General features: G+C 36.7%; 1 protein-coding gene and 1 long non-coding RNA gene across 2 annotated transcripts in view; one reads left to right on the top strand and one right to left on the bottom strand.

The window, feature by feature from the left end:
- LOC131970616 (uncharacterized) overlaps nt 1-8,618 on the bottom strand; it is a 73,326-nt gene extending 64,708 nt beyond the window's left edge. Inside the window, exon 1 of the long non-coding RNA XR_009394197.1 lies at nt 8,320-8,618. This is a non-coding gene — a long non-coding RNA (uncharacterized LOC131970616). The remainder of the gene's footprint in view (nt 1-8,319) is intronic.
- Nucleotides 8,619-15,365: 6,747 nt separating this feature from the next.
- On the top strand, nt 15,366-16,241 carry LOC131970612 (lysophosphatidic acid receptor 6-like). Its single transcript, XM_059332043.1, has one exon. It carries the CDS (start codon nt 15,366-15,368, stop codon nt 16,239-16,241), a length of 876 nt encoding a protein of 291 aa, XP_059188026.1.
- Nucleotides 16,242-25,287: the final 9,046 nt, after the last annotated feature.

Genomic DNA, 25,287 nt, shown 5'->3' with positions numbered 1-25,287 from the left:
TGCGTTTCCATTAAATACTTTCCCTCTAGTGAGCTGCTATGGGTGTGGCGAGAGAGAAGATCTGCCCAACTCCACAGGTTTGCGCTGCTACTGACGAGTTGGCGCTGATTGGATGCAGTTGAGGCAGCGATTTCCTGCATGCGTGATTCAAACTGGACGCTGAGGGGTTAACATCTCCTGCTCTGACTGCAGCTGGGAGAGACTGCTGCTGGAGGACTGGGCCGCTTGTGAGTGCTTTGGGACGGCGCCTGCTACTCGTTAAGAAGAGTAGGAACGAGTCCAAAAGTCTCCAAGAACACCAGAAAAAGTCGCTAGTCGCTTTTTTGAAAAGGGGTCTGAACAGTCGTTAAATATAGTGACAAACTTGTTAAGTTGGCAACACTGCGGCCTGTTGACACATTTGAACTCTGCTGGTTAGCTGCTACAAATGTACCTGGTATGGGGACAGAGGCTGAGGGGAACTAAGTGGTAGGCGGAGCCAAAACGATCAGCCGCTTTCCAAAAAGTACTCAGTGGAAACACACCTTAAGCGTGATATCACAAGAGCCAGGAGTTGTGTGGATTGCTTGGTCAGGTACACTGCAAAAAAAGAAAAGTTGGGTGAACTCAAAATTTCAAGGCAACAAACTTCGGTAAAATTGTAAGTTGGACAATTAAACTAAATATTTTAAGTTTTGTTTTTGAGTCTGCTCAATGTTCCAACCATAATTTTGAGTTAGCATTGATACGCTAATGGCTACTCTTGTAGCTGTAACAAGCAGCGCCGCTAGCATCAGTTAGCCGCTAGCATCAGTTAGCCGCTAGCTTTCACTAATGACAGAATTTAAAAGCTTTCCCGCATTTCCCAACAAAGAAATAAGAGTTATCAGAACTATTGTCCCTTGTTGTGAACCCCAACTTAAAGATATAAGTAACAACAACTCACCAACTTGTTTTTGAGCAGACAACTGGCTTCCTTTGTTGTGCTAACTTACATTATTGCCCTAAATGTCAATAATTTATATTTCCAAGTTTTACCAACTTAAATCACTGTTTTAGGCCCAAAAATACAAGTTGTTTTTTTTTTTGCAGTGTAGGGTCTGATCTTCCTGATGTTGTAGAGGGCAAATTGACACGATCGGGCAATTGGTGGCCACATGAACCTTGGTGGTCACACCAAATATTGATTTGATTTAGATTTTACTTCTGTTCACTGACTTTGCATTTAGTTAACTGATAAAAATAAATCAATCAACACTTCTATTTTTGATAGCATCCTTATTTTACAGCATTTTTTCACACCTGCCTGAAACTTTTGTCCAGTACTGTACCTGTTTTCTTGCACCTATTCTCCATCACCTGTTTATTTCACATCTTCCTCCCTCCTTTTTCCCTTTCTTGAATCTAACTCATCACACTTCTAACCAAGCAAGTAAGTGTGCATTGTTTTTTGCACCATGCTGTTCCTCATCATGGCTCCCCCGTCTCTCTCTCGGAGCGTTTTTTCTCCCAGTGCGCTGCTTATCTGAGTTCTCTGGGAATTGTATGAAGCAAATTGAGCAGGTGGAGATAGGTAAGAATTACTTATTCCCATTTAAAAGCAGGGATTTACATTTTACATCCAGGTTAACAGTTAATTATTTATGGTATGCATCTAGTTTGCATAGTGTGCAATTAAAGCTTCCCTTTGTAGCACAACCTACAGGAACAGTAATTACATGTGAGCTATGGGTTCCTTCCTCCATTCGCTTGTGTGTTCCTTCTAGTTTTGCCTCACTGTGGCGTATTTATAAATGTCTTGGAGGCATACTATATAAGCTACATATGATTTTTAGCATAACACTTCCCCTGAGGCCCTGAATGTACTGTGCAAATACACTAAAATGAGCCTCCCACTGATAGCAAATCTACTGGGGCTGTGTTCTCACGCAAACTTGAAATGAAATTCCCTATGAGAGCAAACATGTTAATCGAATACGTTCAATTTTCAGACCAAAGTAAAAGGATTTGCCCCCTGGCAGACTGGAGAAGGTTATTTGATTTGTGAATATGAAGTGATGTTTCTCCCCCGTGTTCTCACAACATGTCTCTGAATGTGTGTGATTGGCACAGCTTGACTGAAGGAAGTAATTTACGCAACAGTAAATCATCTTATTTTGTTGATAGTGGGCAGTCCACCTCCTCAAGCCTTTTATTGTGGGGGGAAAAACATAAACACGCTGATAAATGGACAGGACTTTACTGGTTATTTGAATGTGAAAATGGTCCAAATGGCTGATATTCACCCACGCAGGGGCAGCTGGCATATAAGGCCCCAGTTTGTTCTTTAGTTCAAGCACTCAGCGTCTTTGCCGAGGGCAGGAAGGTTCAATTTAACCACCAACATCCTGTTCTAACACACACCTTAACATGTAACATCTGAACAGTGTTTAGTGCCTCTTACCCAGAGCCGGCCCAAGGCATAAGCGAACTAAGCGACTGCTTAGGGCCCCGTGGCCACTAGGGGGCCCCCAAGAGCAATGCAAAACAATATTTTTTATTTTATTTAAAAATGCCAAGATAAAGGTATGTTGTCTTGGTAATGGATTGTTTATCAAAGAGATTTGTGTAGCTGTTAATAGCAAATTAGCTAGTTGTTTTTGCATCCGGCTACTTTATATAGTTTGAGATTTGTTGTTTGCACAAATTGTTTGCTGCACATTGCAGTTGCAGTTTTTTGAAGCCAAAAATAATAAACCAGATGACACTTTTACTAAAATATATATAATATAGGGTTTTTTTAATATAATATTTTACCATTTGGAACGATGTATAAATCAACCCTAGCTCGCTCTTCTAGTTGAATGTGCTGCATTTTGAGATTAAAAACCATATTATGTGACACCCTGGACATCATTTATTCATTGGTATTATTTGTATTATTGCATTGGGCCACCCCCATTAATGTGTAAAGACATATCAGGCTGACAATAGGATCATGTAAACAACACTGACAGAGCCACAATGAGTTTATAGTAGGTGTGTGAACGATCAACAATCAATTATTAAATTGTTTAATTATTGTTTAATTAGAGGGACCCAAAATCGAATTCTGCTTAGGGCCCCATGGTGGCTTGGGCCGGCTCTGCTCTTACCCAGTGCATTGTGGGATATGATCCCCGTGGAGAGAAAATAAATGGGACATCTAAGCAGTCGAGATGTGGTTCATAATCAGAGGCATCAGAGACTGTCATATTTTTAAGAGCAAACTTACGATTTATCTTTTTAATTTGGCTTTGACTTGAAGCTCATGCATCTTAGTGTTACAGCATCTTCTCTTTTATTTATTTATTTATATATACACTACCGGTCAAAAGTTTTAGAACACCCCAATTTTTCCAGTTTTTATTGAAATTCAAGCAGTTCAAGTCAAATGAACAGCTTGAAAGGGTCCAAAGGTAAGTGGTGAACTGCCAGAGGTAAATAAAAAAAGGTAAGCTTAACCAAAACTGGAAAATAATGTACATTTCAGAATTATACAAGTAGGCCTTTTTCAGGGAACAAGAAATGGGTTAACAACTTAACTCTATGGAGTCTTGGGCTATTTTGTCCATTTTTGAATTCTTTTCATGTCTTTGTAAGTCATTTTGTGTCTTTTTTTGGTAATTTTGTGTCTTTTTTTTGTCATTTTGTCTTTTTTTTTTAGTCATTTTGTGTCTTTTGGTGTCTTTTTTTGTCATTTTGTGTCTTTTTTTGGTCATTTTGTGTCTTTTTTTGGTCATTTTGTGTCTTTTTTTAGTCCTTTAGTCCAACATAAAATGCGATTTTGAATCTTTTTTTTACTTTCAAAACACTATCATGCTCAATAAAGAATTTTAAATGTTGCAAATGTGCATTAATATCAGAGTACACTGAGACATTAAACTGCATCATTTTCAATTAAATTCTGGAAAAGTTGGTGTGTTCTAAAACTTTTGACCAGTAGTGTATATATATATATATATATATATATATATATATATATAGTGTGAATATTTGTCTCGTGGCCAATCGTCTCAGCAGAATGAGCATGTCTTCAGTGTCTCTGAGGAGCAGAATTTAATCTTTTAACAGGATCTGGTTAGTGCAAACGTTTCGTTTTTGGCAACGTTTTAAATGAGACATGTAGAATAAAGTGATTTTGACAGAAATATCACAATTTTAGGCTTCCTTTTAGTTACCTTTTCTAACAGAAAGTTTTGCAACCTATAACAAGTTTAAGGACTGTCGAACAGACAGTTCAAATTCAACATAATGCCTGTTTTTACAGATTCTTTCTACAATAAATGGTGTATTTATGGCGGCCGTTGAAAGAAAACGTTTTTCACTGGGGTCGAAACATTTCAGGACAACTGGTCAAACTCTGCTCCGGCAGTAAAACCATCAACAATGTTTCCTTCGTCCTGTTGCAACTTAAAGCGTCTCAGAAGTGTTGTCGCTCTTTGTTTAGCCCGGCGGGCAATCCTGGAGATTGCAACGCTCTCCCCTGTTCAACCCGTTTATTTCTGTTGACAGCTTTATTATAGCTTTCCCCTCATTTGCATAGGTAATCAGCCCATACTTTCAGAACCTGTTAAGATTCAAGATGGCAGCCACTAATTGGAAAACGGAAGGCAATAAAGCACCGTTTGAGCTCGCGTTTTCGCACTTCTTCCTCTCTTTGCGTGGGACTAATAAAGTGAGGTCCCTGCAGCTTGAGACAGATTAACATGTTTTGTTTTTTTGGCCTCGGATGAAACATATGAAGCGGGTTAATTGCCTTGGCCCAGCTGGTAATGGCAGAAAAATCGTCTAAAGCATATAATCTTTTCAAATCCGCGGCTCTTCCACAATGCTGACTCTGACAGCCGGGAGAGAGAGAGAGAGAGAGAGTGACAGACAGACAGAAAGCAGCCTCACGCTCCGCCGCCGTGATATATTAACGGTAATATTTACCTGACTGAAGCAGCAACAGGAAGAGAGCGGAAAAAATATAATTTGCCCATTTTCATAACGATCTTGGCTTGTCAAACATTTGCCATCATGCTGCATGCACACACAAAAAACACACACATCCACAGCCCGATAGGTCACTGTTGAGTCATTTTCAAACTACACAGCAGCGCAGTGATGCAGGCGTGAACACACACACACACACACACACACACATTCTTGTAATTCTATCTTTGTGAGGACCCTCATTGGAATTGTGGATTCCCTAGCAAGGTTATAATAGTTTTGAATTTTACATTAGTTTTAGTTTTAAATGGGTTGTGAATTTTTGTTTTCAAATTCAGTTAGTTCTAATTATTTTTTAGAGTGAGTTTGCTAGTTTTAGTTTAGTGTTTATTTATTTTAAATTAATTAGTTTTAGTTTAGTTTTAGTTTTTTGTAATGGGGTATTTGTTGGGTGGGAGATTAAAAGAGGTCACAGTAAATTTTGCCTTTATTTCCTTTGTCTGATCCATCTTCATTACGTATGAAAAAGTTGAAAAAGACGAAAATGAAGGACATTTTCACTATAATTTTAGTTAGTTTTGTAACCACACAATACAGTTTCAGTTAATTATCATTATCATGTGACCTTTAACCCTTAAAACAAAGTCTGAAATCTCAAAAAAGCCTTTAAAGAAGTGAGGACCGGCCGAAATGTCCTCACTTTGCAAAAATGTCCTCACTCTGTTGGTTAAAAATGTGTTCCGGTCCTCACTATGTAGGAAGTACAAGAACACACACACACACACACACACACACACACACACACACACACACACACACACACACACACACACACACACACACATTCTTGTACTTCTATCTTTGTGAGGGCCCTCATTGGAATAGTGAATTTTTCAATTTTTTTCCAATTTTTAGAGTGAGTTTGCTAGTTTTAGTTTAGTATGTATTTATTTTAAATGCTTTAGTTTAGTTTTTATGGTGTTTATTTTTTTTAAGGGGGCTATTTGTTGGGTGGGAGATTAAAAGAGGTCACAGTAAATGTTGCCTTTATTTCCTTTGTCTGATCCATCTTCATTATATATGAAAAAAGTTGACAAAGACGTTAGTTTTGTAACCACACAATACAGTTTCAGTTAATCATCATTATCATGTAACCTTTAACCCTTAAAACAAAGTCTGAAATCTCAAAAAAGCCTTTAAAGAAGTGAGGACCGGCCGAAATGTCCTCACTCTGTTGGTTAAAAATGTGTTCTGGTCCTCACTATGTAGGAAGTACAAGAACACACACACACACACACACATGCATTTGCTCTGCGGGCCACGAGAGCACGCCTCATTGTGACTCCTGCCGTCGCAGAAATGGAAATTTTAATGAAGTGAGCACAGCAGTGGTTGTCTCCTCTCCCGTCCTGGTGGCGGAGAATGGCACTTTATCCACGCTGGCCAAAAATGGACCAGTGATTCCATTAGAGATAGAGAATTAAAAAAAAAAAAACCTCTCCCCTTATAACCCCGGCCGTCCTTTGCCCATCCCATGTTCATGGAGAGGTGAATACATGCTTGTTGACCTCATTCACCCCTGCTCAGCTTTTAACCACTATTATTCTTTCACTGCTCTTTTTTTTCTGCCTCTTATTATTGCACAGGAAGGCGACAGGTCACCCTACTTTCAGAGCTTAAGCAAAGAACTAAGCCACCTCCTGTGTGTCCTGTTTAAAAAAAAAATACTGAAAAAGCTTTCAATTCCCGTGGTGAATGCATGCTGGCACAGAAGCCTGACACGTCAAAGAAATGTCTTGAAAAATAATCAGAAAAATAAAGTTGCAACTCTATCAAGTCGTATAAAGACTTTCATCAGCCTCTATCCAGAATACATCATGTTAAGAGCCTTTTTAACCAACGGAACATGATGATGATTTATATAACCTCATACACTCTTGTTTCTCTCATTCCAAAGAAGTTTGGACAATGTATGAAGTCTGGATGGCAGCACATTTACTCAAGTGCTGTACTTAAGTACAATTTTGAGGTACACTACTGGTCAAAAGTTTTAGAACACACCAACTTTTCCAGAATTTAATTGAAAATGATGCAGTTTAATGTCTCAGTGTACTCTGAGATTAATGCACATTTGCAACATTTAAAATTCTTTATTGAGCATAATAGTGTTTTGAAAGTAAAAAAAAGACACAAAATGACAAAAAAAGACACCAAAAGACACAAAATGACTAAAAAAAGACACAAAATGACCAAAAAAGACACAAAATGACCAAAAAAAAGACACAAAATGACAAAAAAAAGACACAAAATGACAAAAAAGACACCAAAAGACACAAAATGACCAAAAAGACACAAAATGACAAAAAAACACACCAAAAGACACAAAATTACCAAAAAAAGACACAAAATGACAAAAAAAGACACCAAAAGACACAAAATTACCAAAAAAAGACACAAAATGACTTACAAAGACATGAAAAGAATTCAAAAATGGACAAAATAGCCCAAGACTCCATAGAGTTAAGTTGTTAACCCATTTCTTGTTCCCTGAAAAAGGCCTACTTGTATAATTCTGAAATGTACATTATTTTCCAGTTTTGGTTAAGCTTACCTTTTTTTATTTACCTCTGGCAGTTCACCACTTACCTTTGGACCCTTTCAAGCTGTTCATTTGACTTGAACTGCTTGAATTAAAAAAAAAAACTGGAAAAATTGGGGTGTTATAAAACTTTGGACCGGTAGTGTATGTGTACTTGAGTATTTCCATGCATTATGTAACTTTGTACTTCTACTCCACTACATTTAGCTGACAGCTTTAGTTACTTTACAGGTCGAGATTTAACATAAAAATCTTGATAAATCTGTCAGCTCAGATTTGACTTTTTAAATGTTTTAATTAAACCTCATAAAAGTATATTAAGTAGTTAAAATAAGCCCTATCTTAAAGATTTTTAAGCACTTCTTACAAAAATGCATCACAATATTAATCCAATAATATATTTGGAATATATAAAACAATCAGAGTGGAGCCATTCTGCATAACGAGTACTTTTACTTTTGATGCTTTAAGTACATTTTGATGTTGATACTTTTGTACTTGATGCTGGCTTTTGAACTTTTTTTCCTCTTATTCCAGAGGACATGATGTCCATGATTTATATATATAAAAAAAGAGAAGTTGGTGGAGTTTCTCAATGTTGATATGTGACTTTATTTCCTTCAATGGACTTAACCTGCATTTGTAGATGATTCGATTTTGCTCTTTCTACATTTTACTCACTATGACCTTGTATTTCACTGCAAGCTCCATAGAATCAGCACAATCATGGCTAGAAGTGGGAACAACTCAAAAAGGCCTTTTGTGCAGAATAAAATAGTTATGACATACACTACCGGTCAAAAGTTTTAGAACACCCCCATTTTTCCAGTTTTTTATTGAAATTCAAGCAGTTCAAGTCAAATGAACAGCTTGAAAGGGTCCAAAGGTAAGTGGTGAACTGCCAGAGGTAAATAAAAAAAGGTAAGCTTAACCAAAACTGAAAAATAATGTACATTTCAGAATTATGCAAGTAGGCCTTTTTCAGGGAACAAGAAATGGGTTAACAATTTAACTCTATGGAGTCTTGGGCTATTTTGTCCATTTTTGAATTCTTTCCATGTCTTTGTAAGTCATTTTTTGGTCATTTTGTGTCTTTTTTTAGTCATTTTGTGTCTTTTTTTTTGGTCATTTTGTGTCTTTTTTTAGTCCTTTAGTCCAACATAAACGTGATTTTGAATCTTTTTTTAACTTTCAAAACACTATCATGCTCAATAAAGAATTTTAAATGTTGCAAATGTGCATTAATTTCAGAGCACACTGAGACATTAAACTGCATAATTTTCAATTAAATTCTGGAAAAGTTGGTGTGTTCTAAAACTTTTGACCAGTAGTGTAAATCATTAAAAAACCCAAACTGTTTATTTCTGGTAATGTTTTAAATGAGAAGTGTAGAATTAAGTGATTTTGACAGAAATATTACAATTTTAGGCTTCATTTTAGTTACTTTTTTTTTCTAACGAAAAGTTTTGCAACAGCTCAAGTACTGTCGGAGAGTTCAAATTGCCTGTTTTTACAGTATATTTCTATGATAAATGGTTTACTTCTGGCATTATCTTTGTAATTGTATTTTTGACAATATGCAACTTTCCATGTCTTTGTTCCCCCTGTCCCAACTTTTTGAAATGTGTTTCTGGCCTCAAATTTAGAATAGGCAGCAAACAAATCCATGGGGTTGTTAAGGTAAAAATATTAAATATATTGCCTTTGCACAGCTTCCAATTGAAAAGTGCAGCATTCGAATGTTGATTCATAATTCAAATGTCAACATTATGAATAAAGCTTCAAGGGTTCAAACTCTTCTGTGCAGCCCTACATTTCACTGGTTTCATTTCATTTTCGCACAGTGCCAAAATCAATACCAGGCTCTTAAAACTTGCTGGAGTTGTGAGCCATTTTTTATATAAAAATATTGATTCATGCAGCTCTAAAATGACATCCCTGATTTGTAATGATTTTAATGTCAGCCTTATACCCAGTGAAAGCCTCTAATATAGTCTCTGTGTGATCTTTGTGTCTCACCACCTGTCGAATGTCCGTCCACTGGGGACGTTTCTTTCTCTTTGGCTCACTACACTTCCAACTTTCTTCACCAGTGACTTGTTAACTTTGGCTCTATGGTATCTCTTGCTGAGCAGGCAGTAGGGATGGGAATAATTAATCCATGATCAATTAATGGTAGTTAAGAATTTGGTTGACTAATTTGGTTTACTAACCAACTAACTTTTAATCCTTACTTCTGCTAACTTCTGCAATGTGCTGAATTGGCACGATTGTAACGCCGCTATGAAATGTCAGATATTGTTGCGACCACAATTTTGAGTTAGCATTGATACGCTAATAGCTACTCTTGTAGCTGTAACAAGCAGCGCCGCTAGCATCAGTTAGCCGCTAGCACCAGTTAGCCGCTAGCTTTCGCTAATGACTGAATTTCACCGCTTTCCCGCATTTCCCAACAAAGAAATAAGAGTTATCAGAACTATTGTCCCTTGTTGTGAACCCCAACTTAAAGATATAAGTAACAACAACTCACCAACTTGTTTTTGAGCAGACAACTGGCTTCCTTTGTTATGCTAACTTACATTATTGCCCTAAATGTCAATAATTTATATTTCCAAGTTTTACCAACTTAAATCACTGTTTTAGCCCAAAAAATACAAGTTGACTCTTTTGCAGTGTAGATAAGAGTTGGTTAGAGCTGTGGAGACTCACCCAAACAAATCGGCAAACCAAATATATTTATACTATTGTATCATTATTTACTTCTTCTCCCTTTCCTATGCTGTAGTTAATATTAGTTTCCTCATACCTGAACAACCAGCAGGCAGACAAACAGAATGAAAAAGAAATAGACCAGAATATAAAAAACAAGGAGAGACGGGGGAAACCACACACACACACCTGTCTTTCTCCCACATTTGTTCTCCTAACTCTCCTGTCCATCAGGCTGTCTACGCCAGCAGTAGGCCCAGCATTTTAATGCAGTGTTTTACCTGCAGTACTAATAACAAAGATGCACTGTCTTGAGAAGCACTCAAGTTCCTTAAGTATTAGGGCCAAGAGAAAAACAGCATCGTTGCATTTACCAGAGAAATCAATTTAGACTCTCCTGTGCCCTGCATGCATTGATGAGCCAGCCGGCCTAATACTCCGAAAAAGGATTTACACCTCTTTATTTAAGTGTGTGAGTCAGGTAAAGTCACATAATTGCTGTCACTTCAGCAACCATTTTGATTTCAATCTCTCAAAAGGTTACAGCTGAGAGAGTCTGAAGAAAAACGAGTAAGTGGTAAATTGGTGATTGAGTGATAAGGCAAAAAGGTACGAAGACTGGGAGCTGCTTATTGGGTATGAGTGCGCACAAAAAGTTCACTCTCCCAGGTAAGGTGGTGTTTTCAGTTTTATAATGAGCATGTGCATGTGAAGAGGTAACATGAGGTGTAATATTTCTGTTGAGCAGTGCACTGAGTGAGCAAAGTAATGTCAGAATGCACACTGTCAAAAATGTTTGTAGAAAAAACAGTAAAACTCTGTCAAATACATCAGAAATAGGGCTTTTAATTACCGTAAATCAAAGAATAGCACAAAACGTTTACTTTTTTCTGTCATAAACTGGAAGAAACATACAGTTTTGCTGTAAAAATATAACATTTTCATGCTAAATTTATGGAGAAATACCATGATGTGTGATTGAATGACACAATTACCCTAAAAATAACAGGATTATTCAGTCTAAATTACAGTTTTTGCTGATATTTACATTTAAATTTAGAATAGAAAATCCACTCACTGTAATTTTTACGGTGAAGTTCTGGCAACCACAGCTGCCGGTATTTTACCGTAAATTAAACAGATTATTTTTTACAGTGCAGTGTAGTCAGCATATGTTACAACCAGTATGGAAAAAGTATTCAGTTCCTTTAAAAAAAAGTCCTGCATTCAAAACCTACTGAAGTAAAAGTACAAAAGTATCAGCATCAAAATGCACTTAAAGTATCAAAAGTATCGTTATGCAGAATGAACCCACTTAGATTGTTTTATATATTCTAAATATATTATTAGATTATTTGTATAGATGCATTCATGTAAGCAGCATTGTATGGCTAATTTTAACTAAAATAAAATGTAAAAAAAAAAACTTTACTTTACTTTGATCATGTTTTTTACGTTAAATCTCGACCTGAAAAGTAGCTAAAGCTGTCAGCTAAATGTAGTGGAGTAAAAGTCTAAATGTAGTGATGTAGAAGTATAAAGTTACATAAAATTGAAATACACAAATAAAGTACAAGTACCTCAGAATTGTACTTAAGTACAGTACTTGAGTATATGTACTTAGTTACATTCTACCACTGATTATAACAATATATTAAGTATTTGACTTAATGAAGTAAAAGTACAAAAGTATCAGCATCAAGATAATAATACATTAGATTAGATTTTTATAGCGCTTGATGTACTTACAGTATCAAAAGTAAAAGTACTATGCAGATTGGACCCACTCTGATTTTTTTATAGATATATATATATTCCAAATACATTATTAGATTATTTGTATGGATGCTTTTATGTAAGCAGTGTTTTCATTTACTCAAGATGGGGCTTATATTAACTACTTACTATACTGTTATGATGTTTAATTAAAAAAACAAACATCTTATCACTTTAAATGTATCATGATTTTCTTGTCAAAAGTAACTAAAGCTGTCAGCTAAATGTAGAGGGTATAAGCTACATAAAATGGAAATATTCCAGTAAAATTTTGAGGTACTTGTACTTTACTTAAGTACAGTACTTGAGTAAATATACTTAGTTACTTTCCACCACTGCTCAGAGGTCATAAGATCTCTAGTTCACCACAACTAGCTCTGTAAATGTAATTCTCAAATGATAACATGGTTTTATTGTTTGTCTGCAGCTCATACAGTTTGTCTTACATTTACTTCCTTTTTTCAGCTCGTACACTTTTCATCATCTCTTCCCTTAGACTGATAAGATCTTGTGTTTGTGGTGAATGTGGTGTGGACTCGAAAGCAGAACTCGCAGTCAGGGTTCATGAACAGGCCGTTAGAAATGAGCATGAGCAGAATCACTGTGGTGGCAGCAGGAGAAGCTTGTACGTGTCTGGCTGCATGTGGAGGTGAGGAGGAGCAGGTGGAGGTGAGGAGGAGCAGGTGGAGGTAACTGGGATGGCTGGAGGAAGTCTGAAGGCATTTGGTGGAGAGCTGGAAAGACTGAAATGTTCCTCACAGACAGCTGTGTGCAGCTGAGAGAGGGCTGAAGGGAGAGATTTTTTTGACACATATGGACTGTTATGAATAAATAAGCCAGCAAATCAGTTTACACATCATGCTGATATCACACCTTTATAGGAATCCTGCCTGGACTCACTGTGCCTTGATTGGCCACACTGCAAGAAAGCCAACTTGTATTTTTTGGGCTAAAACAGTGATTTAAGTTGGTAAAACTTGGAAATATTAATTATTGACATTTAGGGCAATAATGTAAGTTAGCACAACAAAGGAAGCCAGTTGTCTGCTCAAAAACAAGTTGGTGAGTTGTTGTTACTTATATCTTTAAGTTGGGGTTCACAACAAGGGACAATAGTTCTGATAACTCTTATTTCTTTGTTGGGAAATGCGGGAAAGCGGTGAAATTCTGTCATTAGTGAAAGCTAGCGGCTAACTGATGCTAGCGCTAACTGACGCTAGCGGCTAACTGACGCTAGCGGCGCTGCTTGTTACAGCTACAAGAGTAGCCATTAGCGTATCAATGCTAACTCAAAATTGTAGCAGCAACATTAGCTGACATTTCATAGCGGCGTTACAATCGTGCCAATTCAGCACATTGCAGAAGTTAGCAGAAGTAAGGATTAAAAGTTATTACAATTTAAAATTATAAATTAGTACAACTTACAGTTGAGTTGACAAAAATCTGAATTCATAGTTGAGCAAACTCAAAAACAAAACTTATAATATTTAGTTTAATTTTCCAACTTAAAATTAAGTTAGCCGCTAGCTTTCGCAAATGACCGAATTTCCCAACAAAGAAATAAGAGTTATCAGAACTATTGTCCCTTGTTGTGAACCCCAACTTAAAGATATAAGTAACAACAACTCACCAACTTGTTTTTGAGCAGACAACTGGCTTCCTTTGTTGTGCTAACTTACATTATTGCCCTAAATGTCAATAATTTATATTTCCAAGTTTTACCAAATTAAATCACCGTTTTAGGCCAAAAAATACAAGTTGGCTTTTTTGCAGTGTGGATGGGCCATCACAACTGTTCATCTCATAATTTTAATAAAAGATTTGCATCCAGGGCAATGCATCAGGCTCATGAAACTCAGATCAAACTGTCAAATTAGGCAGTGCATGATCAAATATGAATACATTAATTTACTGTTCTGCCTATCGCTCTCATTTTGCTCTGCGCCCATTGATAACACCACCTTTGAAACTGAAAATGAATGAAGAGGCTCCAGACTCACCCATTTGCAAATAAGTATGGTGATGCCAGGCTAATGGATAGATGAATGCAGATTAAAAAAATATATAAATTATCCAATATAAAGCTCAATCATCATCAGATGAAAGCCTATGGGTTCCAAGCTTGCATTTCGCTCTCAACACTGACTGTTTACCTGCATGCAACCAAAGCCAGATCAAACATGATTGGTGATTACCATTTGGACGACAAACTGGAACTACACTTAGTGTAGGTCAGTGAGTTGACAGTTAATTACAACTCTACAGAACGCAGATAAACTGAGTAATTAGGGTAATTAAGTAATTAACGTTCTCTCAAGAAGCTGTAGGGAACCACAGATATGTCCATCAGTCATACAACACCATGTGGCCAACTGAAACACAATTATGTTCTTTTGTTGTCATTATTGTATTTTTTTTCTCTGCTCAGCCAGTATATACTGTTTATAGTGCTTTATTGGCATGTTTGCCAGTTCAGATGGAATTTCAACAGCAGATATATGCTGGTGCAGTACAGATGGTGTGTTACAACAGCTATTCTCAACCTTGGGGTCGGGACCCCAATTGGGGTCGGGAGATGATTTGTGGGGGTCACCAAATCATTTTGGAAGTCAGCTCTGTCTCCACTGTGTTAAAGTGTTCATGTGTTTGTCTTTTTGGTCACTTAATGTCTTTTTTTTGGTCATTTTGTGTGTTTTTTGGTCAATTTGTGTCTTTTTTGGTCCTTTTGTGTCTTTTTTTGATCATTTTGTGGTCAATTTGTGTCTTTTTTGTTTCCTTTTTTTGGGTAATTTTGTGTCTTTTTTGGTCATTTTGTGTCTTTTTGGTCATTTCGTTTCCTTTTTTTGGTCATTTTGCTTCTTTTTTGGGTGATCTGAACTGTGCGTGTGAGATTCTGTTCAGTGAGCGGGGGTCGCGGACAACATGCATGTTAAATTGGGGGTCGCGACTCAAAAAGGTTGAGAACTACTGTGTTACAAGACTGTACTCATACTACAATTTACAGAATTGGGACCTCTTGAACAGAATGAATGTTGAGTCAAAATATGCACCGTCTTATGAATACATTGCACCACATGGTTGTGGTTTTAGAAATCTTCCAAGTAGCTTTTTTTCCCCGCATGACTTCAAACTCCCACACAATCTCTGTACCGCTCGAAACGCCACAGTACTTCTAGTCAAAAGTTGTTTCCTGTTTGAGCGTTCTCAGCCACTTCAGCATGTAGCAACATCCATTGTTCACACTGATCTTGACAGATATGATGTGTGATGAGGCGGGGTTATTGTGGTCTCTGTCGCAGTTACATTCACTTTCCTGCACTTCAGGCATTTGTCACAGAGGGGAAACATGTTCAACGTTACACTAGAGAATGGAACGGAGCTGGATAAGAAGAACACGGTGTACGCTCTGGTGTTTGGATCTGTTTTGGCGCTGGGTCTGCCTCTCAATGCTGTCTCACTGTGGATTCTGTTACGCTGCCACAGCCTCAAAACCCCCAGCGCTGTCTTCATGGTCAACCTGGCCATCTCTGACCTGCTGCTGGTCATCTCCTTGCCCATGAGGGTCTACTTTTACGCCACGGGCACCTGGCCTCTGGGCGATCTGGCGTGCATCTGTATCACAATGTTCTTTCGCAACAACATCCGCTCCAGCTCCATCTTCATCACCTTCATCAGCGTGGACCGGCTGCTGGCTGTGGTTTATCCTCTGAGGTCACGCCATCTTCGGACCGCTTGCAACGCTCTGAAAGCTGCCGGGCTCGCTTGGCTGTTTGTGTTCGTGGTCAACGTGCCAGAAAGTGTGGGATTCGCAAGATTTTTAAAAGGCATCAATGAATCCATCTGTTTTGAATTTGGTCCCAGGCCGCTCCCTACATCACCGCTAGTTTATCTCCAGCCGGTGTTGGTGTTCAGCCTGTTGGCGGTCAACATCGTGTCCACCGCTCTCGTCTCTTGGACTCTACGAAGACGTCTGAATGATTCAACGAGGGTCAGAAACAAGGTGAACATCATGCTGCTTTTCGCCATGAACTTGATGATGTTCACTGTATTTTTCCTGCCGGTGTCATTGTTTGTTTTATTTAAAAGCTGGAGACCTGCTCTCACATCACTGATATGTCTGGCTAGTGTCAACTGCTGCCTGGATCCTCTGTTGTATTACTTTTCTTTTGATGGTTTCTGGAAGGGAAAAGAGGATGTGGATAGTTCTGCTGCCAGAGAATAGCTGGTGATAACAATAGACGGGGACAGGTGGCGTTAAATACTATTTAAACAGCATTAACGTGTGTGTTGTGTGTGGATGTGACACAAAGTTCACAAGGTGAAAAACAGAATTATGGTATAATTTATGAATAAAAATCTCAGCTTCACATTAGAACTGTCTTTTTCTATTCATTTTAAACTAAATATTTAGATGTTTTGGTAACACTTTACAATAACCAACTAAGTCATGTTTATAGATGGTTTATAAACCAATTATTAACCATTCACAAAGTGCTATACATATTTAATCTTTAAATGTTTTCAACCAATTTCTTAAAGGTATATGAATCATTTCAAAATCATTAACATACTCAATATGGTGTTAAAAATGTTAAAATGAGTGCAACTAAAACTATTGATAAATTATTAATTATAATGTATTGGTTTCTTAATGGTAAAGTAACTATAAACTTACATTAATATACCATCTATTTGTAATTTATGAATGATGGAGTTAGTTAGACATCAAGAAATTATGTATTTACCATTATAAAAAGTCTATATACAGTTTATAAATGCTGATTAAACATTAATAAACTATCTGTTTACCATTTATAAATGATGGTTACTGTAAAGTGTTACCGTTGTTTTTAGACATTGTAATGCTGAAATGTTACAAATTTTACTTTTGTATACTGTCTAAATATATCTGACATAACATTTTCACATGCAAATTATAATTCTTTCTTTATTTTTATTGACCTTAATCTTCATCTCTTAACTATTTCGATCAATCATTATTTTTTTCTTTCCATGGGGTGAAATCTCATGACCTGAAACAGCTACAGATTTAGGTTACCCACACAGTGAAACTGACTCTCTGTGGTGGTTTTTCTGCCCCCATGTGTGACGCACATCTGATGGTTTCGGTACGCTTCACCATCACGTCCTCATCAGAAAACTCAGCACAAAATTAGATCCCCAGATAACTTGGCAAGATGCTTGGTTGCCATGCTTATAACTATCTCACACAACTTGGTTTGCTACATGAGCTTTAAAAGAGACAAGACACCAAGCAAAAAATAAATAAATCTATCAGTATAATTACACTGCAAAAAAGCCGATTTGTATTTTTTGGCCTAAAAATGATTAAGTGATTTAATTTGGTAAAACTTGGAAATATAAATTATTGACATTTAGGGCAATAATGTAAGTTAGCACAACAAAGGAAGCCAGTTGTCTGCTCAAAAACAAGTTGGTGAGTTGTTGTTACTTATATCTTTAAGTTGGGGTTCACAACAAGGGACAATAGTTCTGATAACTCTTATTTCTTTGTTGTGAAATTCGGTCATTAGCGAAAGCTAGCGGCTAACTGATGCTAGCGGCTAACTGATGCTAGCGGCGCTGCTTGTTACAGCTACAAAAGTAGCCATTAGCGTATCAATGCTAACTCAAAATTGTGGCCGCAACATTAGCTGACATTTCATAGAGGCGTTACAATCGTGCCAGAGAAATTCAGAGTTGAGCAAACTCAAAAACAAAAATTAAAATATTTAGTTTAATTGTCCAACTTAAAATTGTATCGAAGTTTGTTGCCTTGAAATTTTGAGTTCACCCAACTTTTCTTTTTTTTGCAGTGTAGGAGAGTCAGTAATCTGGTTACTACAAACTGTCTTTATACACTTTATTACAGTTAAATTCATCCATATCTTTCATATTTTAATATAGCAGATGGCAACCTGATCTGAGTCACATGCCTCATCTGTAGCTCTGTTCATGACATCAATATCTCTCAAATATGTGTTTTTATTTATAAGGTATATTCAGATAATTAAATCTTTCCACTCTTTGCACTTTAAGACTTATGTTTCATTCTCAGGTTCACTCTTATCCAACAAGTCAATCTTTAGATCTTCATCCTCTAAGATTTTGAGGTCAATTTACTGTTAAATTTAGGGGCTCCATATGATGGAATACTTTTTCCTATCTGGCAAAGAACTCGATCTCTATAAAGTATTTCCAAAGATGTCTAAAAGCCCATTGAACTGCATGTTGAATCATGAATCATGTTCATATTTTTGTTTTGATATTGTTATTTTTGTTATTGCCATTATAACTTGTCGTTGATGTTATACATATGTTTCTATTATCAATTTGTCATTACTTTCTTATAACTGTGAAATTTTAGATGGAGGCTTTGCTTTAAATAAGCAAATCTGGGTTTTCTGCCTCTCCCTGCACTTCACATTATTTGTCATTTTATGTAATTCCAACTGTGCAAATAAATAAACCCAAGACCTTGAGGAACACCATAGAAAGATTCTGCTGTGATTTGGTATCAGAACTTTTCTGTTAGGACTGCATTTCTCTGATTGGATGACAAGAAGAAGTTCTGTTCTAGAAACTGCTGAGAAACCCCCCAAATGTCAATATACACTGTAAAAAATGTTTGTAGAAATTACAGTAAAACACTGTCAAATCGCATCAGAAATAGGTCGTAAATTAAACATTGTGCATCACAGTAGTAGATACTTTTAATTACTGTAAAACAAAGAATAGTATAAAACTTTAAATTCTACTGTCATAAACTGTAGAAAACACACAGTTTTGCTGTAAAAAATGTTTTAAATCATGTAAAATTAATGGAGAAACACGATGATGACACAATTATCCTAAAAGTAATGGGATTATACAGTATAAATTACAGTTTTTGCTGATATTTACATTTACATACGCTCACTGTATTTTTTACAGTGAAGTTCTGTCAACCACAGCTGCCGGTATTTTACCGTAAATTAAACAGATTTTTTTTTTTACAGTGTACTCAGGAAAGTTTAGTGAGGCCAAGTTAATAAAAATGATCTCAACTACATGAAAAAGCGGTACAAACACATGGTTTTCACCAGGTACAGGGAGGAAGAAGGGCTTTAACAACCAGGTGTTTTCATAAATGATAAGTTATTCATGTATTTGTTTATGTAATCTATTTATTTTCAAAAAATTTTTTGTGTAAATATGTATTATTTAAATATGTATGTTTAGGGAAAAAAAAGTGTTAATTGAGTAGTGGAGAAGGTTTAAATAAGCATATTATGCTTCATCCTACTCCTTTTGGGACATGTTGCGTTCACATTACAGCGTTTGTTTTGATTATTCTCATTGGATGTATTTGTTTTTGTGTTTACTTTGTTGTGTTACTCGCACATGTTCGAAATAAAAGCTGAACTGACAATCAGTTGTCTAATTTATGCAATTCGAAGACTTATGAACATTTATGGACCCAAGAGTATAGAAATATTTAACTACAGTTAAATGGGTTGAGGCCAGAGTGAGTGAGTCCACAAGTGAGTTTTTTGTGTAGTAGTAGAAGTAGTAGTAGGATAGAACAGCCCCTCTATATAATAGTTTTGGATTTTTCATTAGTTTTTTTCAAATCAGCTCGCTTTAATTAGTTTTCGAGAGTGAGTTTGCTAATTTTTATTTTATTTTTTTTGAAAATGCTTAGTTTTAGTTTAGTTTTGCTGTTTCAATTTGGGTTTTCATGATCTCATTAATTTTTCTTAACTATAACAACCTTGGTCTTGAATACCTGTTTGCAAATCCTAAACCTGTTATTTTGACCTAAACCTCAACCAAGTGGTTTTGGTTTCACATCTTGACCAAAGTGTTTAAAGCGGTTTTCATGGGCCACCATGACGACAGGTTTCAGCTGTTAAGAAGCGTTCATATTCAAAATATTTGGGGTGCAGAAATGTAGAGGCTCACTGTTATCTGTGGTTTGCAGAAACATACAATACAAACATTTATTCTGGTAACTGCTCTCCAGGACTTTGCACAATCATTGCAGCCGGGGAATTACTTTAATGGCGCTATATATATATATATTTACTGTCCTGACGGCTTATTCAAAGTTTCTAAATATGGGTATTTCTCTGTGATCGATGCATAACTTTATTGACATGTTGCCGTGGATACGCATTGCTCTGCTTCTCTCCTGATGACGGCTCGCCTTGTCAGTGACCTGTCAATCAAAGGTAGCCACGCCCCAAATGGTACAATTCTTTATCTTCTATTTTCTTCTAAATGGGGCCATTATTTATACTATTAACATCAAATTGTCTTGAAGATTTTTTACTAGCGATTGAGACCATAGTGTTGTCTTTTAGAAATTTTCTGAGGTAATAAATCGAGTGAGAAGTTTTCTCATTTTGTATCGAAATGAATGGACCCAAATGCTTCTGCAGCCGGCGTCAGCACTTTAATGGCACTATAGCAGCACTGTCCTGATGGCTTATTCAAAGTTTCTAAATATGGGTATTTCTCATGGCCACCAAGTATCATTATTTAGCGTTTTTTTCGCAGAGATACTGGTAACATTTCAAACTAGAAGATCTAATGAATCTATAGGCACCATGTGCATCAGGATATCGTGTCGGGAAGTTGTCACTGCAAAGTTCGGCTTTGCAGTGAAGCTTGTTGTTTTTGAAAGTTTGATAAAATGCTGCAGTTGTTGTCGTCCAACATGTTTGATATCAGTTCAGTTCAGTTTGACTGAATACTTTGTTGGTCAGTCTGTGGGTTTGACTCTCATTGTGGAGAAATAAAAAGACTGAAGTGAGATGAATAGACTGAGAATTTTCTCTTATTTGACAAAACAAATCTTGATTGAATTTAGTTTTGTGGACACAAAATGCAGTTTAACAGGTTAAATCACAATATATTGTATTGCAAAATGCTTAAAATCGCAATAATATCGTATTGTGACTTATTGACGTATTGTGTATCGGGATAAAATCGTATCTTTGGGCCTCTGGGGATTCACACCTCTACCTTTTTTATAATAAAAAATGACACTGTTGTACAGCCAGGTACGATAACACACAACAACCAATCGAAGCATATTTTCTTTCCAGTCAAATTCTCAGTTTGAAATGTCAGTTGTGACAAAAATCATTACAGCTGTGGTTGCTGCTGCTCATCACAGCTGTACCAGCTCACACAAGTGTGCTGGTACAGCTGCTGTTTCCTGTTTTTCTAGTGCTGTTTTCATTATTTTAGTTGTTCATTTGTTGTATTTTGTTAACTACATAGAGAGAAGCCATACAAAATTGTATAATTACAACAAAGCTCATTCTGATTCTGGTCACGGTTAGTATAGTTTCCATCACTATCAAAGGAAACAATCACAATTTAACAAGTTGTTATCACGTCTATGGTTCTTTTTAAAACTACAAGAAAAACAGGGTCTCCTGCTGGGAAGTGTGCTGATCCGCCGGCAGCTATATACATTATTTTTTCAAGCCATTTGACAATAGACTGCTTAAAAATCATTTGAAAAATAAGCTGTACAACCTATATCCTCTTCTTGTTCAGTTGTTCGTCAACTGCCTTCTTCATTCTGAAACTACAGTATAACAAATGTGAGGCAACATTCATTCCACCATCTAAAAGGAGGCAACATTTGTATGATGTTACTATCTTTATGTAACATAACATTGTTAGGATAGGAATGTAGTGTAAACAGCATGACCTATCCTCATGATATGCTCAGGGAGAGTTCACAGAATCAATCTTTAGCCGACAAACCTGCTACACTTAAACTATTTATAATATACATAGTTACACTACTGGTCAAAAGTTTTAGAACACACCAATTTTTCCAGTTTTTTATTGAAATTCAAGCAGTTCACACCTTCTACACCTCAACCTGACTGAGAGAAGCCACTGCTAATTCATGTTAGCATTAACTGTTTTGTCAGAACAAAAAACATGGCGGACAGTTCTCTCATTTTTAGTGAAAAATCAATATTTTGACTTTGTTTCTGCATAAAAATGGATTTTGATCACATTTCTAGCGAGAAATATATGTTTTATTTTCTAAATATTCACTCAGTGAATGTACATAATCACTTTGTATGTTGGAATAGCCACGGGATATGACTGGCATTAACTTGCATTGTAGCGAAATCCGTGTCAGTTTCACGGAAATTTGAGCGAATCCGTGGCTATTCCACGGATTTTGAGTTAAGCGAAATCCGTGGCTATTTCACGGATTTCTATGAGACCATGTTGTGTTTTTTACTGCCTGTACACACAGCCTATACTGACGTTTTTAAGGGGAGAACAGGCTGGTCAGAGGGGGAAATTACACTAAGTTGAAGGTATCATAAAAACCTTTCAGCGCAGAAGTTTGTGTATTTATGCATTTCCTCCCTCATAATACATTTCCAAATGTGTGTCTGGAAAGTTTCCAAATCAGTCTTCCTCTTTGCTGCCTTTGTTGATGCATCTCTACTTTTCTTGCAACATTATCAACACCAACCCACATGTAAAGCATGCAATTAATGCCTCATGCATGACAGGGCTCCATATAGCTGCTAGTGATCAAAAACTCCTTTTTTATTTGATGAATTTAGTGAACACCAGCAGCACGTTCATCAAATGAAACTAGAGTCAATAATAACCAATAAAAGTTGCATATCTACATTGATGTGCATAGAGTTATTGATGTAAGATCTATTTAATAATGAAGGCAACATCAGACTATTTCATTATTTGATGTTATTGGCATACTCTTGTTGAATTTTCTTATCTTTCGTATGTCATATAAACGGTAGTAGGTGGCATAAAAAAAACTGCTTATGGTTAACTTTCAGTTTAGGGATAAGACATAATCCTCCTTCATCCGTGTTAGATTTTCTTTTGATTTCTTTTAACATCGTTTGGCACTGTCTTGTGTGTCTTTGGTTATAAATCCTGTGATGCAGCCGAGGCTTTTGTGCTTTTTGTCAGTGTCTCAGTTCGGGAGCCAGCAGCTCTCAAGTCCTATAAGCTTTTGCCAAATGGAGGGGCAGCTGTATGTGGCTGCAGGAAATTGATCCAAAAGGGATCTAGATTTGAAACAATCCAGATGTAATGTCTGGAAGGAGACACTGGGGATTTGCTGTTGACAATTAGGACACTCTACATCAGGGGTCTCAAACTCAAATTACCAGGGGGCCGCTGGAGGCAGTATCACAATGACCAAAAAAAGACACAAAATTACAAACAAAAGTCTCAAAATGACCAAAAAAAGACACAAAATTACTAAAAAAGACACAAAATGACCAAAAAAGACACAAAATGACTAAAAAAAAAGACACAAAATGACCCAAAAAAAGGCACAAAATTACTAAAAACAAGACTTAAATGACTAAAAAAGACAAAATTACAAAAAAAACGCACAAAATGACCAAAAATGACACAGAATTACAGAAAAAAAACATATTACTTTAAAAAGACATAAAATGACCAAATTACAAAAAAATACTAAAAAAAAGACAAAATGACCAAAAAATACACAGAATTACCAAAAAAGACACAAAATTATTTTAAAAAAGACACAAAGTGACCCAAAAAAGACACAAAATGACATAAAAAACTAAATGACTTAAAAAAGAAACAAAATTACCAAAAAATACACAGAATTCTTTTAAAAAGACACAAAATGACCAAAAAAAGACTCAAAATTATCAAAAAAAGACACAAAATTCCCCAAAAAAAGTCATTAAAGGGACCCTCCCCACACAACACGGTAAAGTGCCATTCATATAAAACTCACATTATCTTTCATATCAAGGTGAGGGCCACAAAATATCGTCACGAGGGCCACAATTGGCCCGCGGGCCGCGAGTTCGAGACCCATGCTCTACATGAAGTAAACCCTCCACTTTATGGAAACACAACAGCATGATAGAACCCTAGCCTCACACTTTTTTTGTTTCTTAACTAGGCTACTGGTGGAACAACACCAAACCGCAGCAACCAAATGCTCTGCAGCTAGCTGTGTCAAAGTGCACATTTCACCTCCATGTGAATCTGTTTGTGCTAATGCACGTACTCTCTTGTGTGGCCAATTATTTTGCATGTATTGAATGTTGTGCCTTCTAAACATTCAGGTCATCTGTAGGTTGCTGCTGGCCAGATGTTGCTTTATGATGACCCTTCATAAATGTGAGATCTGCATGGGGGCTCCCTCCAGCAGCTCCATGCATATATGTTTAATGTGACCTTTGTGTGTGTGATCTCTACGGGGAAGAAGTTGAATGCTGAGAGGCTAAATAGAAAAACAGAGCGTGCTTTATACAGCCTCACTTCTGTGTTGATTTATAGCCTTCTGTTTATATTACATAATCCATTCAATCCACTGTCACCAGGCTATTCAAGCAGAAGCTGGAGGCCTCTTACAGGGCTACTGAAATGTACACAAAAGTGAACCGACATATATTTTGTTTGGGATATCACAATTCCTTCTGATATGTATTAATTATTTCTGCAGAGTGGAATCTGCTGCCTCGAGTGCAGTCTCCAAATGTATTTTTGACAAATTTTTCTCTCCCTCTGCACTGTGCTTCTGCAGCCGGCGTCAGCGCCCCCTGCTGGAATTTTTGGTAGAATGCAGCTTAAGGCACTTCCTGGTTTGCCTCCCTGCTCAGACCCAGAGGTTGCCGCCTGGTATGTATGTATCGCGGCTTTTGTTACAGCGGTGCGTTCTAAAAATATCACACATTTCGTACTTTTGCGGTTGTAAAAAAGGCTGCAGATTATGTAGTTTTTATGTAGTTTTTGTTGTAAAACCACTTATTTAGGTTTAAGGCAAAATAATTCCTGGTAAGGCGTCATGAAAGACAGTTTAAACAGTAAATAAATGCATGTAAAGGCCTGAAATGAAGTAGTTACACTTCTGTGTTGATTTATAGCCTTCTGTTTATATTACATAATCCATTCAATCCACTGTCACCAGGCTATTCAAGCAGAAGCTGGAGGCCTCTTACAGGGCTACTGAAATGTACACAAAAGTGAACTGACATATATTTTGTTTGGGATATCACAACTCCTTCTGATATGTATTAATTATTTCTGTAGAGTGGAATCTGCTGCCTCGAGTGCAGTCTCCAAATTTATTTTTGACAATTTTTTCTCTCCCTCTGCACTGTAGCTATTTAATTTAATTTATTTTATTTGATAGGGACAATGCAGTTAGCATAGATACAGGACATGCATCTGATGTGCTGCATACAGAGATATAG

This window comes from Centropristis striata, chromosome 4, assembly GCF_030273125.1.
Source record: "Centropristis striata isolate RG_2023a ecotype Rhode Island chromosome 4, C.striata_1.0, whole genome shotgun sequence".
Classification (NCBI taxonomy): domain Eukaryota; kingdom Metazoa; phylum Chordata; class Actinopteri; order Perciformes; family Serranidae; genus Centropristis; species Centropristis striata.
Note: the sequence above shows the minus strand (reverse complement) of the source record. Positions and strands in the feature narration are given on the sequence as shown.